The 19,948-nt window shown below is 33.4% G+C and overlaps 1 protein-coding gene across 7 annotated transcripts in view; it reads left to right on the forward strand.

Moving 5' to 3' along the window:
- Positions 1–19,911, forward strand: part of sez6b (seizure related 6 homolog b) — a 369,655-nt gene extending 349,744 nt beyond the window's left edge. For 2 of the 7 annotated variants that reach the window (XM_087284203.1, XM_087284199.1), the window contains exons 12-18: positions 1,254–1,445; positions 3,615–3,809; positions 4,008–4,046; positions 4,142–4,250; positions 6,285–6,388; positions 14,582–14,682; positions 14,863–19,911. In XM_087284203.1, coding sequence (XP_087140329.1) covers positions 1,254–1,445; positions 3,615–3,809; positions 4,008–4,046; positions 4,142–4,250; positions 6,285–6,388; positions 14,582–14,634 — 692 coding nt within the window. In that variant the 3' untranslated portion in view covers positions 14,635–14,682; positions 14,863–19,911. Of the gene's footprint in view, positions 1–1,253; positions 1,446–3,614; positions 3,810–4,007; positions 4,047–4,141; positions 4,251–6,284; positions 6,389–11,621; positions 12,533–14,581; positions 14,683–14,862 lie in introns of those variants that run through there. The other 5 variants (XM_087284202.1, XM_087284198.1, XM_087284201.1 and 2 more) reach the window with 3 other exon arrangements.
- The last annotated feature ends 37 nt before the right edge of the window (positions 19,912–19,948 follow it).

Consider the following 19,948-nt stretch of genomic DNA (forward strand, 5'->3'; position numbering starts at 1 on the left):
AAAAAACTTTACCTTACCTTTTAAAAGATCTTAAATAAATTCCAGTGAAAAATGTAAATCATTTAGGCTTGAGTTAATATAGCATATAATATCATATTAAAGTACTTGTTATCTATGATTGCTTATTTAGTACATTATAAAACTATTCAATTCTGATTCTATCTATCTGTATATCTATCTATCTATCTATCTATCTATCTATCTATCTATCTATCTATCTATCTATCTATCTATCTATCTATCTATCTATCTATCTATCTATCCATCCATCCATCCATCCATCCATCCATCCATCCATCCATCCATCCATCCATCCATCCATCCATCCATCATTTTCATAGTGAACACTTACTTTCAATTTATCTCAAAACAAGGACAGGAGTTGTGAGTCAGTAAATGAGTATTAAAGTAACTGGCATTACTTTATGAAAAAGTATTGAAAAGGGCTATTTTCTTGGAAATTTTAAAGTAATCAGTACTTTTCATGCAAGCACAGGATGTCAACATGGCGTCATATTGACGATGTACCCCAACGTACCCCAACGTCATGGGGATGTTGGATTTTGTTGTAAAATGAAAATCGGGTTCATGTCAGAACCCAACATTAGGTCGACGTCATTGTCCAATGTCCAACCTAAAATCAACCAAATATCAATGTCTAATCATGTTACACCTTGATGTTGTGTAGATGTATCATGACATTTATCAGATTTTGGTCACTTTTTAACACAACCTAAAATCAACCAAATATTAACATAATTTGACGTCGTTATTGCAGTCAAATAACGTTGTCCTTAGACGCTGGCTAGACATTGACTTTTGGTCACCTGACATCATGATCTATATTTAACTTAATATCAACATCTTGGTGTTGTGTGCCTGCTGGGTTACTGGTTGCTTAAAAAAGTAATCTGATTACATATTTCATGTTATTTGTAATCCATTAACCAATACACTGCCTACAAACACATAAACAACGATTTATTAACTGTAGAATAATTACAGTTTGATCAATATGCAATGACGTCTTTATAGTGTAGCTTACCTTATAAACTATTAAAGACGAGCCATCGAAACATTAACGAAACATTAACATTCATTTCATTGTAAAAAAAAACTGAAGTAAAGTTATGATATGAAACCTTAATATAACATGTTACATTCAACAGCCACTCTATTATGTTTGAGGATTATTTCCAGCTACTGTATGTTTTTATATATAACTCTGTGACGTGTTGTTATTTGTGTACTAGTGCTGTCGTGTCCAGACCCGGGCACAGTAGAGCACAGTCGCAGGGTGATGTCGGGGCCGCGTCTCATCGTGGGCTCCACTGTCCAGTACATCTGTAACAAAGGCTACTCGCTGTCAGGAAACAGCCTCCTTTCTTGCTACCACAGAGACTCCACTGGCCCCAAGTGGAGCGAGAAACTGCCCAAATGCATCCGTGAGTGACATTTACACACCTAGAGGAAAACCATCTTAAAATAAATGTATTACTATCTTGTGTTACTTCTTTATAAACATAACTAAATTTGTTACTAAGGTACTTTATAAAGAAAGCAATGTGTTATGTTACATTTATGTTACTGTTTTCTTCTTGGGCTGTGATTGATTGCTTGTAAATGTCTGTTTTCCACAAATATAATGGCTTTTAACACGTAAAACTGAAATGTGAAGTAAAAAAAAAGCTCAGGTTGAAACGAATGTAAATTCATGCCTGTAAAGTTAAGGTTCAGCTCAAACAAACCTTTCCTCACACCTGCATTTCTAGATTACGTGAACAATATGATGCATGTGAAAGATACTAGTTAACTAACTTCAACACTGACTATTCTAAAGTTTTATTGTTATTATTTATTTTTAATACTGAATGTTTTATAGAAGTGAGATGAGTAAATCACATTCAAGCCACAATTACAGTAACTGTTTACACATCGTACACAACACATCTGTAAAAACCTATTTTTTAAGTGAGTTAACCCGTTGCCTTGAAATTAAGTAAATGAACTATGTGCATACTTAGAAAAAGTCAACTTGAAGGGGACCTATTAGGCAAAAAACACTTAATAAGAGGTTTGAACACACTTAGGCAAGAGTCTGAGAATATAGTCAGCCTCTAATAGTAAAAATTTATTTATTTTATTTTTTATAATCACACTTCATAAAAAAGTCTGTAGAAACACTTTTATTGACCTTCTCCATTTATACATGTCATCAGTGAGGAAAAGCCCCACCCATTAGGGATGATATCTCTCTCTGGTTAGCATAAACAGCCCTAAGTGAGAAGCAGTCGTCCACCTGTGGTGACATACCTGTGGTATGTGGTAACACATAGGCTTTTATAGCTTCACACTTTTTTGAAAAGAGGGCTGGGTCACAATCTCATTAGAATTTAAAGTGAACGACACAGTTTGGGTCATAGCCTAAAAGGGACAATTTCAAAGAGTTATAAAAAATAATTTATGTGGTATTTTGAGCTGAAACTTCACATATACACTTTAGGAACACCGAAGAGTTATTTCACTTTTTGCAAAAAGAAGTACAATAAGTCCCCTTTTAATAATTCCAGTAACACTTTATTTTGATGGTCCATTTGAGTATTATTGGACTGTCTACTTAATATCTGTTGATATGCTCCTTCAACAGACATTTAACTGACTTTGCAAGTACTTGTCAACTTACACTAAATTAATATAGTGTACTAGATTATACGTAGCCTTAACCCTAACCCCAAGCCTAACCCCAAACTAACAGTCTAGTTATAACCTAGTGAGAATTAGTTGCAATGTAACTTTAATTCAACAAACGGACCATCAAAATAAAGTGTGGCCATATTTTCTAGTTACAACACTTTTTTGTTAGTGTAAAGCAACTAATTGCTGTTTATAATGTACACTTATTCCTAATTTCTCTCGACACGAGGACGAAGAGCATTTTTCCTGGTAATTAAAAAGTAGTCTGTACTTTACAAGTTGCTTGAGAGTAATCAGGTTACGTGTAATGCGTTACTCCATACACTGCCTACAAATACATAAACATAATGATTTGTTAACTGTATAATAATTGCAACTTGGTCAACATGCAATGAATTAATTATAGCAGGGGTCACAATGCTCCTGGAGGGCCAGTATCCAGCAGATTATAGCTCCAACTCTTATCAAACACATCTAAACAAGCTAGCCAAGGTCTAACTTGGTATTCTTGAAGGTTTTAGGCAGATGTGATGTGTTGAAGCTTAACTCTGCAGCACACAGGCCCACCAGAACCAGGTTTGGTGACCTTTGCTTTATAGTGTAGATTACTAACTTGATTGAAGACGAGCCATCAAAACATTAACGAAAAAGTGCACATGTAAATGTGTTCATTTTATTTCTCATACTTTATTTTACAAAGTCGTTGTTTCAGTGTAACTAAACATTTCATCACTGAGTCATATGAATTAAGTACATGTATATACTTTGTGGTTAAAATAAGCATAAGTGTTAGATTCAGGGTTAGCTGCATGAAGTTATGTGTACCTATTGTTTATCTTTATCAAACTACAGTACATTGCATTGCTAACTATTCCAAATTTGTGACTGGGTGTGTCTATTTGTATATTTGTGTTGTACAGCGGATTCGTTTGAGCCGTGCAGGAACCCTGGCACTCCGGCCTACACCATCCAGAGCTCTGAGAAGCACGTGTATCAGGCTGGAGAAACTGTACGCTTCTCCTGCATGAATGGGTACGAGCTCCAGGGCGAACCTGTTCTCCGTTGTGTCCCCGGGCATCCTTCCAAATGGAGTCATCCACCGCCGCTGTGCAAAGGTAGCCTGTGTGTTTTGCAATGCTCATGAAGCGTGATCTGCATACTATATCATTCATATAAAGGTCTCTTTCCTGTCTGCGGTGCATGTTTATTTATTGATGCATTGTTTCTCTTCAGGGAAAGGAGTGTTTGTTTTGAATAATTGGTATGACAAGCTACATTTTCTCATTTGTTAAAAGCTCTCACTTTTCCCCCAGCGGTAACACTGGAGTACATTGATGAACGCCGGCTGGATGGTAAGAAGCTTTGCATCTTAAAAATACACAAGAATTTGTTATATCATGTATGCAGATGAATTTGTATGTATTTGCTGTACTCTGTCCCCATTTAGTGGCCAGTGCAGACTTCAGTATGGAGGGGGCCAGTGTGGCTGTGTCCATTTTCATCCCTGTGGCCGTAATCATAATTATCATCTTGTCAATATATTTCTACTTTTCAAGGTAAGTTGCACTAGTTGCTTCAAAAAGGTTTTTACATTTATTTTAAACTTAAAGCATATGTATAGAAAAAATATTGCAAGTATTTATTTTTCTAATATGTTACAATTAAAAGGCCATGAAACCCCCCTGTCTCAGCAGGGTGTTTTCACACCTCCAGTTTGAAAAAAGTCAGGAAAGTGGTTGAGTCCAGCTTTGTTTAGGGGGGGTGATGAGTGGCGAAAGAGAAGGGTTTGCATGAAAAGGGGAGTTTCAGTATGAGCACTACAGCTGATTTCACACTGGCAACACGGACATAGGTGAGATAGACAGGGATTCGAAGAGCAGCATTTACAGCAGATCTGAGACCTGTGTGGAAGTGGAGGATTTTTAGCCCATAATATTGTAGTGATATAACTGTAAACTTAGTAACTAAATCATTTTGACTAAGGTATATCTGTAAAAACTAAAAGAGTACTGCTGACGATACTAACTTTGCCATCTGAATAAAAATAAACAAAGAGATACTTACCAAATCCGTGGAGACAGGACAATCAACACAAACTGGAACCGCATTTTTTTTAAAGAAGACAAGTGGCAAATCTGGATTTTCCCATTTTCAGATTTAAAAAGCTCTTACAAACATATGTTCCTTACAAACATTTTTTTGTCGCGTGTTAGCAGACCACTGTAATTCACACATGTGAGTTCACACGCGAGCAGTACTATCATAGCTGGATATGGAAACAAAACCTTTGTTGCAGCACATCAATAAACGCAACACTGACGATACACATCTCCAAACATTTCTTGTTCTATTACTTGTTTGAATTATGGTTGGCAACACAACACGGCGTCTCTGAACATAGGTAAAACAGTTTTCAAAGCTATGTCATCCATATTAATAAAGTTGCATATTGTTCACAAAAGATGATTGGTTTGAACCAAGTCTTTCTTATGAATTAATGAACAGATGTGCTGAAAACTCAATGATGTCACTATGTGCCAGCTGGTAGAGACAGCCAATTTCCACTCTGGAATTTACACAATGATCTCATTGTCATGACATAGATTCAAAATTTCTTTTTAAACTGGAAGAACGAATTTGCTCTAAACAATGCAAAAACAATCAATTTCCACTTTTCTGTGAAATATCTGTGTGCTTATAGTGTTTTTAGCATCTTAAAACATATATATGACTTTCAACATCTCAAAAAATGTGTTTTAGTGTTTCGAGACCGTTTAAGTTGTTATACATTTCTATAGACAATTCTGAGGGGCAAAAATTAATAATGTTACAAAATATTTTTTAATTGCTTATTAATAGTTTGACTTTTATGTATTTTCAATTTTGATAATTTTGTCATTTGTCATCTCAAAGTAGATTTAGTTTGAATTTTAAATGTTTTTGGTTAATTAGTCTATATTACTTATTTATTTATCCTGCACTTATCCGTATCCACTTATCCTGCACTTGCTGCTATTGCACTCCTGGTTAGACCTAGACTGCATTTCGTTGCTTTATACCTGTACATGTGTAGTGACAATAAAATTTAATCTAATCTAAAAATCTAATCTTATTGTATTATTTTATAATATATTCAAATGTGCATATACTGTGTTATGAATAAAAATATTAAAATATGAATACATGCATTTTACAATATTACTGTTTTTGAATCAAATAAATGCAGCCTAAAAGAATAAATAAAAAATGCTTTTTCATTACAAACCATTAAAATATATTATATATATTTGCACTATATAACAAAATATCAAACCAAGTGTGACTTTTCACACTTTGTACGTCAAAAATATTTAGACTTAAAAAATTTGATCTGAAGTGTGAATTTTTCGAGGAACTAAATTTATTAAGTAGAAAAAGTAATCAGCCAAACGACATTAGTAATGACAAAAGGTTGAGTACCTTGTGGCTTGACATTTTATTAAGGAATGCAATGACATTTGTGACACTGGCCAATTATGAAGATTACTTCAAATCTCTGTCCTTCAGTATAAACCAAAGCAGATGAATTGCTGTTGTATGTTTGCTCTCAGGGTGCAGGGAAAATCTCTCCGGATGTCCATGTCAACGTCGCCACAGTATGATCACATTAGAGGAGAGTCTGCTTTTGAAAACCCCATTTATGAGACCACGGTGAGTAAAGCAATCTCCTTCTCAATTATAATTAATGTTGTCAGTTGATTGAAAAATAACTTTTTAAATACAGCATTCAAATAAATGATGAAACAAAAAACACAGTATATTTGTAATATATGTTTATCTTTTTAAAGACTGAAGGCCAGCAGCACTGATACTAATAAAATCTCTAGGAAATCAATATTTCTAATATTTAACTGCAGTGACCATAGCTATTCAACATTATAGCAGAATTGAGAGCTATCAATTTTAACAACATTTTTTAGACTTAAATTAAAATAACAACAACTAATTCAAGTGAACTGTACACAATCTTGACAAAAACCCATTATAACAGGGGTATCCAAACTCGGTCCTGGAGGGCCGGAGTCCTGCATATTTTAGTTCCAACCCCAATTAAATACAGCTGAACCAACTCAAGCTCTTTTTTCTAGAAACTTTTAAGCAGGTGTGTTTAAGGAAGTTGGAGCTAAACCATGCAGGACACCGGCCCTCCAGGACCAAGTTTGGACACCCCTGCATTATAAGAAATCATATATTTAAATATCTGTGCCTTTCAGCAAGTAGAGCATATACAGAAATTAAAGGTTTTAAAAATGTGAGTCATACCAAATACGTATATGCGTGCGCAGTTTTAAAGCAGTTTTAACAAGTATGTAACTGACATACCAAAATTACTAGAATAATTTATAATAAATACCCTAGAATTTTATAGCATACTATAGTAAACTACTTGAATTAAAGATCCTGTGCAGTGCTTTGAAATTTGCATTATTATTGGATGTTTGACGTAATCTCAACTGAAACTTTAAAAACGGTTGGGCATAGAGTCGCCCCTCCCCTTTAAAAAACATCCAATAGCGTTTTGTTTTATCTGTAACGGGGAGACTGACACGGAGGGATCCATTATGCAGTTTTTATTGCTCAAGTTCTCATTTACACACACAATATGCACTAACGTGCAAACACACAACAACCACAGTCTATGATGACAAGAGACTGGCAATGGATAGATGCAGTGAGTATTACCAGGCATAGATCAAGGGCAGGCTGCTAGTATCAGAGTCTGTGAACCAGGCGTGGGTCGTGGGCAGATAGCAAACATCAGAGTCCGTATAACAGGCGTGATTCGTGGACAGGCAGTGAGTATCAGAGTCCGTGTACAAAGCGAGGGTCGTGGGCAGGCAGAAGGCGAAGCAGAGTCAAGAAACAGGCTGGAGTAATACACAGGGAATCAGACAGGAATAACGCTCAGAAATGCTGGCCGGGGATAAAACAAGACTTCGCCATGAATGAGCGTTTGGTGCTGGCTTATAAAGGGTACGTGGGTCATTAGCGGGATTGAGTTCAGCTGAGCATGATCAAGGTGAAAGGATGATGTAATGCTTAGAAGTCCGGAGATGGTGGCTTCTGCTGGCCAGCGAGGGGAATGACTGGGACCGAGTCGGTGACATTATCACAGCTCTGCCAGTTTTTTTTAGCTCAAGTGCATCAAATGAAAAACAATTGAGAAGTGTCTTAAAGGGGAGAGTATTTGATTGGTCAATATTTGATGAAAAAGATTAAATGAGAAACTCATGTATGAGACGTGAAAAGAAAAATCAGATCCATTTAGGTGGAAGTGACAAACTGCAAACTTTGGATTTTTATATCAGGTTTATATTTTCTAAACCAATGGTCTCAAACTCAGTTCTTGGAGGGCCACAGCTCTTCACAGTTTAGCTCCAACCACCTTTAGCTCACACCTGCTTAAATGTGTCTAGTAGTCTCGAACACCTTGATTAGTTGAATCAGCTGTGTTTGATTAGGGTTGAAGCAAAACTGTGCAGAGCTGCGGCCCTTCAGGAATCAAGTTTGAGACCTAGGTTCTAAACATAAATTTTGTCACTAGCTTATAGATATCTTTAAAACTAGCACACTGATGCTGACATCTAAAAAAAGTTCATATTTCACAGAATGGGATTATTTTATAGATGTCATTGTAGTGCAAAAACTATAGTAAAATAAACAAATCACCCTATACTGTATTAGCATTTCTACAAGCGTATATGTATTATGTAAAAGGATTAAGTACATCCAGGCAGTTGCTATCATAGAGTAGAGCCCAACAGGCTAATTATATAAGCTTATATTAAGCAAAATCAAACAACTGGATGTACTTTATCCTGTTTATTACACATCTACTTTCTATAAAACATAAAAATTAGACACCAATATTGTTTTGAGCCATGATAGTTTATTGACTCTTTAAACAAATGCTAAGCTGACAGAAAAGAAAACGGCTCAATGGAGCAAATACGCAGCAAATTAGTCATTCTTTGATCTAAAAGTCTTAATGGTTTGTTAATAGTGAGAATTTTACTTTAAAATTAAGTGTGATCAAAATAAATATGTAATTATCTTATAACAGAATCATATTCCCACCAATGGCATCCATTTGTGGTGATATTTCATGGCAGGACTGAGAGGTACTGATGTGTTCAGTCTTACAGGTGCACATCTGCACTTTGAGCACCATCTGCGCTGCCATATTGCGGGTTCATTTCTGTTATCTAATTAGCTGTAAAGTGGCATTCTGGAGTTGAAATGAAGTGGCGCACAGAGCCACGCCCTCATCATCTCATCATTAGCAATCACAGGATTAAAAACCAGAGAGGAATTGACATAGTTAACCTCATTATCGTAGAGTCTGCTGGAGTATCACCTGTACCGTGTCTGCTTCACCTGCACTCATTGTTCTATACTCACTTTCTACTCTTTTGAAGCAGAAGTGATGCTTTACTGACATCTTCATATTTGCTCATTTTCATGACTTTTTTTGGAGCAGAAAAGGGGGAAATAATAGTGCCAAGTGAATGTAGATGAGCTTTCAAAATTACTAGAAAATGTAATTTGGTCAAAAGACATTATAAAACTAGGCATTGTGAGTTTGTAATACAGATCTTGAAAGATATTATAGCTTTAAGTGATAATGATCAACTTAAATTTAAATTTGTAAGTTAGTAAAAAGTCTGTTTGCATCTATAATTCAGAAGATTGGGACATTTTTTTTACTTTGTATATTTATATATATGTATTTTTTTCTTTTATGAAATCTACAGTGCCCAGAACAAATGAATACATCCCTCACAAATCTCTCTGTTAAATTAATGTTTTTTATGGGATGCTCTTAGTGCAAATACTTTAGTTTTGTCAGTACCAACGCCAAAACTAGATCTAATCTACAAAACAACTTAAAGGGCATCTATGTAACCCTTTTTTCTAAGATTTAAGATTTAGTCTCCAGAAGTTTTAGCGCAAAAATACCCATCAGATTTGTTTTAGTATTACCTTTTTAGTTTTTGCAAAGCAAATGTGACAGGATACACGTTAATATCCACTGCTGTATGAATATCTGTTCTATTAATTAACAAAATTAAACCTGATTTAGGTCCACAAACCAGGATTGAAGCATCTTCTTTAATAATTGTACTGACACTATACGGCTGTGGTGATTAATTACATAGCAATTTTACCGTTTTTATTACAAACATTAACTCTTTTAAAAACATTTAAACTTGTAAAACTTGATCACATTTGATGAAGAATGATCATCACAGTAATATTTGATTGATGATCACAGTAAATATTGTTTTAATCCCAGTTGCTTTGTGCACATCGTGTTTTGTGGATATGATTATACCCATTTCTATTGGGGACATGTTAATACGCGTCTGTCAATCAATTCGGTGGACATGGAAACCACACTCCTACGTCATGTTGTGTCGACCTCAAAATAGGAGAGATTTGGATCCTATTTTAACGTCAGGAAATTTTTAAAAAGAGACTTATTGTGTTTCTATCACTCCAATATGACAGTGTACACACTATACTTATACACAGTTCTGTCCAAACAGCTTACTTAAATGATTTTCATCATACTGTAGGTGCCCTTTAAGATCAGGGGCAAAAAATTTGTACATTCAAATGAATATGTTGAGAGTAAAAAAATGTTAATAAACAGGAAAAATCCTTAAAATCTGACATTCTGTCATATATGTGTTATTTACTTTTCTTACTTTTTTTTTTTTTTACAAGTAAGCAGTTTCAAGGCAGCTTTTTGTATGTATTTATTAGGTCTATGTTTTTTTATTTTGTTTTTGTTTATTATTGAACAGTGCATTGTTAAGTTTATGTTTGACACATAACATAATTTTAATAAAATATTAATCATAATTTTTATTTAAATAAACAGGAAAATCAAGAGAAACATTAATATAACAAATTTAGTTACATTTTTTTGGTTTGTAATTTTTTTATTTTATTTGTATTAGTTTTTTGCAAATCCTTGTTTGAATTTAAATGTATTATATTTCTGTTCCTAAAGATGTTCTTATTTGAATGTATATAACTGTTAAAAAATTAAATAAATAAATAAATAAATAAATAAATAAATAAATAAATAAATAAATAAATAAAATAAAATTGTTTTGTTTAAATGCACCAAAGATTGTGCTCTATATCAGAAATGCCCAAAGTAGGGCCCGTGGGCCAAAGTTGACCCATTGTAACCTTTGATTTGGCCTGCCATTCCCACCTGAGAAGAGAATGAGAAGGATGGAGAGGGTTGAGGCGAATGCCTTTAAAAGCCATTATTTCTAATTTGACTAAACCTTTTTGTTTGTTTGTTTGTTTTATTGCTGAGCTACAAAAAAAGCAAACTGAAATTAAAATTTTAATTAAAAGTAAATGTAATTTTTTTTTAAATCACCAAACTGATCAAGCAAATCAAGACAAAACTAGTGCAACTCCATTCTGTTATAAATGAGATTGTTTTTTGTTTTAACTGTAATAAGTTCATTAAAAAAAAAATTTAAATGCTGTATTAGTTAATATAAATCAATGTTTTCTACTTTTTAAAAAATATTCTTAAATAAATTAAGACATTAGTCATGGCAAATATATATTTCCCTTCGGCCCACTAGCCTCAATCAAGTTTGGTTTCTGTCCCTTCATAAGAAAATGTTTGGGCACTCCTGCTCTATATTCACTGACAAAGGTTTAAAATTATATATTAATTTTTAAAAGGGGGTGTACTCATTTATGCTCATTTATGCTGAGCACGTCGATAACAAAATGTGCATTTTGGGGGGCTTTAAATTATCCCTGTAATTGATCTAACACATTTTAACCTACATTATCTTGCTCGCTTACTTACATTTGCACTTTCTCTTTGTCTTTTTGCATCCCTGAAGAACAATGAGGTGAGATTTTGCCTGTCGATACTTTTACACTGATACATGGTCTTTTTTCACTCTGCCTGCTGTGTCTAGCATGTGTTACACACACATTATTCACACCTCTTATGTGCTGTGCTGGTGTCCCTTCAGATCTCATAACACTCATAACCCATTCACTGCCTGCATGTACTAAACTGATCCATAACAGTTATATCCCCTAGGGATGTGTGTCTGTGTCAGTCTGTGTGTGTGTGTCTGTGTGTGTGTGTCTGTGTGTGTGTGTGTGTGTGTGTGTGTGTGTGTGTGTGTGTGTGTGTGCGTGCGTGCGTGCGTGTGTGTGTGTGTGTGTGTGTGTGTGCGCGTGTGCGCGTGTGTGCGTGCATGCTTTGTGTGTGTGCTTGTGTGCATGCATCTTTTTCCATTAATGCCCTGAACTCATGTTCTTGCATTAAGTGTGTCGAGGATGATGCAAACAGAGGATCATAAACCCCAATGACAAGTCTTGATCTTCAAAAGATTGTGTTTACTAAAAGCAGAGCCTTCGAGTATATTGTGCTGTGGGCATTTTATTTCATTTCATTTTAGTTTTTTTTTTTTTTTTTTCATTTGTGTTCTTGATTTGGAATTGTCTTTTTCCTTAAACATTAAATCGCTTTATAATACTCAGTTCATGTTCTGTGGATGCCCACATCAGCTAGCTAGCTTGCTGAAGAAAGGAAGGAAAGAACGGACAAATGAATGAATGACCTTGCATTTCATATTAATTTTTTTTACATTTTAAAATACTTGTAATAATTTCAACTTTATTTTCTGTTTGTTCTTTCATTTTTTTATTTTTTTATATAACAACAAAAAAAGTAGTTAAAATGTAAATAAATACATGTGGGAATAAATGCAAAAAAATACACTTCTAAATAAATACATATAAAAAATAAAAATAAAACAATATATTAAAAATAAATAGTTGGGGTTTCATAAAAAATACTTTTAAGAATAATTTAGTAGTTTACTTATTTGGTTTGTTTGTTTGATGTTTGTTTGGTAATAATAATATTTTATTTATTTATCTATGTACTTATTTATTTTAGTCGATCAATCATTTATGCAGGTTTGGGTCTTAATAATGTTCAATTAATATAATCACATTATCCAAATACAGGCAGTTAAATCTATTTTAATCACCTATTTTAATAGCTCTCTAATGAGCAAATCCTAAACAACAAACCCGAAAATGTCTGTTATAAGAGGTCGTGGCAACCTTTCAAGTGAGTTTGCTCTGCAAAAACCATCTCTGTCAACAGTGGTTTTATTAAAGTTGCAGTACATGGAGTTCTTACATATAATGAATGGGGGAAAAAAAAAACTAAACTTTTAAGTCAATTAAACCAGTTGCTGGTTAGATATAATGTAAAACATGCATTAAAACAACTAAAACTGTAATTCATTCTGAAAGCAACTCAAAAATGGTCTAACAGCAATAAATAAGAAGTATCTGAATAAAATGTGTTCTTTTATCAGTTATTATTCTACACTTTAAAAATAAAGTTTGCTGTTCACATTTAGAATCAGCTGAAACAACACAATTCTTGAGGATTTGTTGGGACAACTTAATTGTTTTATGTTCAGTCCACTTCAGTTTGTAAAAATTATAAAGTTCATTTAATTCCTTTACGTTGTCCCAACACAAGTCGATTTTTACAGTGTATATAACACTATTCTTTTACATTTTTGGTAGATCCATGTTTGACTGAGATTATCACTGACAAAATATTTGTATTTCATGATGTGATTTTTTTTTCTTTTTTTTACTGAAATCATGTATCGTGTTGGGCAGTTAGAAATTAAAATATTTACTCACCCTCAAATGCTACAAACAGATATGATTTTTATTTTCTGTTCAACACAAAAGAAGATAATTTGAAGAATGTTGAAATCCAGTATGACATTCATACCCGTAACACTTTACACTAAATTTTAATTTGTTAATGTTAGATAATATATTTAACATGTTCAGACAATGTGCAATGCAATTATTACAGTATTTATTATCTTTGTAATGTTAGTTCATGAAAATTCAGTTTGTTGTACTTCATGTTCACAAGTGCATTAACTAATGTTAACAAGCATGAATTTAAGATTTTCTTTTCAATAATAGATATATATTTTTTCTTTTTGGATAGTTAGGGTAGAATTTGGGCCAATAGAATTGGTTGTTTTGTTTTATTTATTTTTATTGTTTGCACGCCGCTCGGGTCTCATCTCTCCAACTCACCCTCTTATTGTTTAAACATTTTGTGTCCTGTTTGTTGTCTGTGATTTTCAATAGGTTTTTGATTGTTGAAATATTTTTTGTTCTATATATAAACATATTTTTCACTTATTATAACTATCTTTTGTAAATAAAACCTACTCTATTGCATTTAGTTTTTCGTGGTATTTTGTCCCTCACTCGTTGATATTGTGTGTTTGTTTATGTGTTTCATCCAAAATTAATGTTACTCTCCCCCACCTTGACTAACCACCTTTAGGATTGTAACAAACACATTAATAAATGTGTTATTTATTAATATATTATTAAATAAATTTAATTAATATTGTTAAAAATGATGTACTAGTGTTATTTATTCTTAATTCATTAGTAAATACATTAACTGACTTTAACCTGATTCCAAACTGTAATCAGCGTTTTAAATGGTTATAAATAAAATATAATGACTGCCAAACATTGATATGAGATCTTAATTACCAATTAACTCCAGAATTTAAATGCTGTTTTCACTCCTGGAACTTTGTGTTCTCATGTCATTTCCTAAATTACACATCTTTTTTTTTATAACTCACACTTATGCTTTTTTTTTTCACCAAAACCACCCAATGTTTTTTCCTCCAACCTCCATCATGTTTCCATTGCTGATATTAATTTTATTTTAAGTTATTTTCATGCTTAAGCTGCATGATATTTTTGATTTGTACAGAGACCTATGATTCAAAGCAGCCACCAGAGGTTCTCTCTAGGATTCTGTTGTAAAGAAAGAGCCTGTAAGGAGAGTTGATCAGCACGGACAAAGCCGAGAAGGTCTGAACCGCTGGATTTAGAGCATCTCCATTTTTAGCGTCTCTCTTTTGTGTTTTTGTTTCCAACATGCACTGGTTTTGTTACATACATAATCCCACCTGGCACAAAATGCAATTATATATGAACACGTGAATTTCTTGAAAATCTGAAAAATGTGTTTTTTGTTTGTCTGATCCGCAGGACACGAGAGAATACGAAGTCTCCATTTAAATAAAACCACGCTTGTTTTAGCATGGAGGACCGCAAGCCTTTCTCTGCCTTGTGGAAGATCTCAGTTCCTCTCACATCTTGTGTAGCCAACTCTGCTCTTAATCTCACCTACCTTCTCATCTTTTTTCCCATCTGCTGTAAATAGCACCTCGCTTCTGAGGACTTCCACAAGCCAAGAGTGTGGACAACATGATATTATTTTTGTAGCGCTTCAATAGCCATGGCCTAGCAGACTTGCTTGTACAGTTTTTACCCGTAATTGAGCCAAATTCAAAAAGGAATTGGATAAAATGACAGGCAATAGGGGAAACCATGATATTTATGTTACTGTTGTCTCTCTTTAAACACTTTTGCTTTTTTTTTACTTGACATTTTTTGACTTGCAACACCCCGAGAGGCTTTGTAAGATTCAAAAAAAGTTGAAATATGAGAAATGGCTGCAATTGTGAAATACAAATGATGTCCATTCTCATTGAAAATGAAGTAATTGCACGATAAATGGTCAGTTATAAAAAATAAAACATTTCATTTTCTGGTGATAATGTGCTTCCATTATAATGGTATACACTACCATTCAAATGTTTGGTGTTTATATGATTATTAAAAGGTGCAGTTGGTTATCTGTCAAAATGCTAACCATTAGCATAATACCAAGGTCACTCCTCTTGAAATCACATACATGCATCATAAAGATAACAGTTCTACTAGATCATGTCATTCTCCAGTGAGAACTTTATAGTACTTTATAGTATCGAACCAAAAACTGTATTATATCTAGCACACTTTCAGTTGTGTAGCAAGCAAAACTTGACATAATGTGCAATATTTCATGCACGCAAGATTTGCTGGTCTCACTCTCTCACATGCTTCTTCCTAAAGCAACTATTGTATGCTGGTGTGGTGGGATATCGACTCCCCCCTGCAATCGAGTCCGCTTAGGACCCCTAAGGGATCATCTGTGGTGAATGCCTGATCAAAAGCTATCATTGTGATACCTTGTTGTGTGGTTAATTAGAGCTGCGTTAGCTTTGTGTAGCCAGGAGGCTAACGGTAGGCAGGGGCGTAGTGGAAATATTAAAAGTGGGAGGGGGGAGCTGTATGAAATCCAAAAGTTTACATTCTTAATCACCTGTTTCTAAATAGTCTGTCTCTAAAATTGAGTGGGACGTATGCCGCCAGCCCCCATCATCCACTCTCCAGTAGGATCACTCACGGACCCAATCTCAGGGGGGACTCATAACACTGGCAGCGTGCAGGATTTACTCTTATTACTAAGCCATACTTACCTGTTATTTCCGACCGAATATTCAGAGTAGCGGTAAACAATAGGGAGCACGTCACAGGCTGTCACTGCTTTTTAAAAGTGAACCAATGTGAATATAAAACCATCTTCACCTCAGTAAAGCAGGCTAGGTGGAATAATGCTTTTTACTTATGTTTTGTTGTTTAACTAAATACAAATCTACATCATTGATGCTGTAAAAGGTACCTTATGAAATTGAAAATAGTCACAATAATCATTCGCCGGAAGATTTCAGTGGGTGAACAACACTTCTGTGCATATAACCCATTCATGAAACAACACAATCTATATCAGCTTTGCGTGACTAAAATAGTTTTAAAGCAGAACATTACCTGTCTTCAAGAAAGCCTTCAGCCATGGTGTCATCCTTCCACCAGCATGCAAAAGCAACTCCAACATTGACTCAGTATTTTAAAAGTTTTGATTCAGCATTTGGTTTTACTGCTGTGACTCTCTCACGTCCACACGCAAACGGCAGATCTGCGTGAACAGGTGTGCACAGATGTACAAATCTACATTCAATTAGAATTATGGGAATTGGGATGAACATTTTTGTCTATGCCTTACCCAGAATATAAAAGTACATATGAATACATTTAGATAATTTACTTTAATCAGTACTATTGGAATGTGAACAGACTTTCAACCAGCACAACAAAAAAGATTTCTGAAGATAATCTCCTACTGCACCTTTAATGTTTTTGATGATGAAGGTGTGTTATAAAGGGATGGTTCAGCCAAAAAATTGAAATTTACTGATGATTTACTCACCCTCAAGTGGTTTCAAACCTTTATTAGTTTCCTTCTTCTGTTAAACACAAAAAAGTTTTGTAAAGAAAGCTGAAAACCTGTAACCTCTGACTCCCATAGTAGGAAAAACAGATGAATGATATTATGGTAATAATAACATTGTATGAATACAGCTGCAGTTATTTTTTGTAAATACCTATATTTATTTATTTATTTATTTATATACGTCGATTTTTCTCTTGTTGTTGTTTATTTAATACAAAGTTCAAAGCAACAGCATTTTTTTGAAACTGAAATGTTTTGCAGCAATATAAAAGTCTTTATTCTCATGGTAGGTCCATTTTTAAAAAACAATCCCTAAAAAAAGGATAAATGTTGCACTAAACTTTTGAGTGGTCATGTATGGGGAGCTTTTATTAATTTGCCATACATATACTGCAAATTCACACTTTAATAAAACATTAAACCTAAGCATGATTTACAATTAAATTTTTTCAGATTTTGCACATCATGAAAATGAGATGTTTTATAAAAGCTGTTCAAAAACCGTCAGCCAATTTTATCAAGTGTTGTATTTTGCATGGCAGCTGGTACATCTGTATCCAGTGATGTGAAGTGGGTCCCTTTTTTAATTGGTTGATTTATAGTTACCTTATTTATGACTCGCTTCTGTGTACAGCAACAAAAGAAAGACAGCTAGGGAAAAAAATTTGACAGTAAAGTCAATGTACAGTATGTTCTTGTAAATCATCCCTCCTTCACTCAATTGGCTCTGTTGTTGTTATTTTTTATTATTATTATTATTTTATTTCTTTCAATTTATTTTTGTATGTTTTTATACATATTACGGAACAAAATAACAATATTCTTTCAACAGGCACTCTTAATATATAAATAAGAATGTACATAAATTTGTATTAGATATGCTTAAATGTATGTATATATGAGGTTTATCTATTATAGAATAGATCTTTGATCATCATTTCACACTGTCAGTCAATATCAATGAAGACGGATCACTTAAAACAGTTCTGTACTTGGTCTCCATATGAATGTTGTCTGTATTATGGATTGAAATATTGTCATTTCAATGTAATTAGCAAAAGCTGCCAAAAACATCACAACTGGTCACATGACAAACTTGCATCGTGAGTGTATGTTTCAGTGTGTCACTGTCTCTGAATTTCGGTAATCTAAGAAACAACATTTAATGGATGTCAAGGAACTCTATTTTGTCCAAGTAACATTAATAAATCTGAAATAGTTGCAGATATTACATTCATATTTATTGAATTATAACATGAGCTGTTCTCATATGTAAGTGCTGAAATTTCAGAGTGGAAGAACAAAATGTATTGTTTATTTTATTTTTATTATTATTTTATTTTTTTATTTTTTTATTTTTTTATTTTTTTTTTATGTTCAGGGCCCAGTTTTTCAAAAGTAATCCAGTGGGATTTTGGATCATGGATTGTATCAAATCTTGGAAATGACTTATTCAAAAGTAACAAAGGGATTTTGAATTAAGATCAGACCATGAAATCCAATCTTATATTTGACTTGTATCAAACCTGCCCTTTGGGCTAGTCAAAACTTTGAACTCAAATTGAGATCTATATCATCCAAAAACAACAACAGCAACAACAACAACAGGATTATCCTGATCCCATAAAAAGGGTGGATTCAGTTGTGATTTTTATGAACCAAATAAATTTAAAAGGTTTATTTTTTAAATAAATGATCACAAACTTCAGAATTATTATAATCAAAGCAGTGTTGTATTAGAACAAACTAAGAAATGTAAAATGTTTGTTGATTGCAGTGTTTCTATTTCTTAGCATTAAAACAAACAATGGCTGTTAGTGGTCGCTGGTATTTTGACTAGCTGTTGTTCTTTGCTAAGCCAGTAGGCTACACTGTTTTCCCTTAAGCAGAGATTCCCAAACTAGGGCTGACGGATAGAGGACAATGCAGGAATTGTGGAGACAAGTCAAGGCAAAGGCAGATTTTTCTTGGCAAGTGTATTCAGCATTAAACCCCATTTTTGCCTTGTTTTTATTGTAATAATTTAAAAATTTATACTGCATTAGTTATTGCGATTTAAAGTATTTTTGGTTGTTTTTTTTTTTAATATAAGTTAAGAAATTACCCAATAATATTTGTTTTTTTGGCACTTCATACGAAAAAGTTTAGGCACCCCTGTATTTAAGGCTCTGGTAAAATGGATTTGGTAATCTTGAAATTTGGTATTTAAATCACAATGATCCAATGTTCCTTTAAAAGACTGTCATAAAAAAATATATAGATCAGTTAATCCTGGATAACAAAGCATGAGATTTCCAAATCTGGACCAATTTGAAACTTTTTTTGAAAAACTGGGCCCAGGTGACAGAAATTAAGACATCTCTTGACATAATCCTCTTTTTTTATTTAATAAAATTATGAGTTAAATGTCAATGTTTTTTTCTATAAAAGATCTGATAACATTTCTTACAAATTCCAAATTCAAATATTGTCATTTTTTGCATTATTATTATTTGGAAATAAATTACAGTGGCTCTCAAAAGCAAATGTTTTCATTTGATGTAATTGAATCAGGGTTATATTTCAGATTTTGATATCTTAACTCAGATTAAAACATTGGTGTTTTGTGTTATATTATACAGGGGGAAAGCATTGGGGGAAGATTTGTCATAATTTGAAAGAAATGTCCTCACTTCATGATAAAACAAAAAGTAATTTTACTCAAATGCTCAATTTTTGGCATTTTTGCTCTAAATGACAAAACGTATATGTTTTTATTTTGTTATTCAATCATTGGATCATGGGATATTCCTATCGGGCTTTGGGATTGTCACAAATCAAAATAATGTATTTTATTTTTATTTACTTTGTCGTACTGTACTGTAATTATTACCACAGCATTGTCAGAGCATATCTCCAATTAAAAATGATATTCCATCACATACGATGCAGTCGTGTTTGTTCTTCACAAAGCTTTAT

The sequence above is a fragment of the Danio rerio genome, chromosome 15, assembly GCF_052040795.2.
Source record: "Danio rerio strain M-AB ecotype USA chromosome 15, GRCz13ab, whole genome shotgun sequence".
Lineage (NCBI taxonomy): Eukaryota > Metazoa > Chordata > Actinopteri > Cypriniformes > Danionidae > Danio > Danio rerio.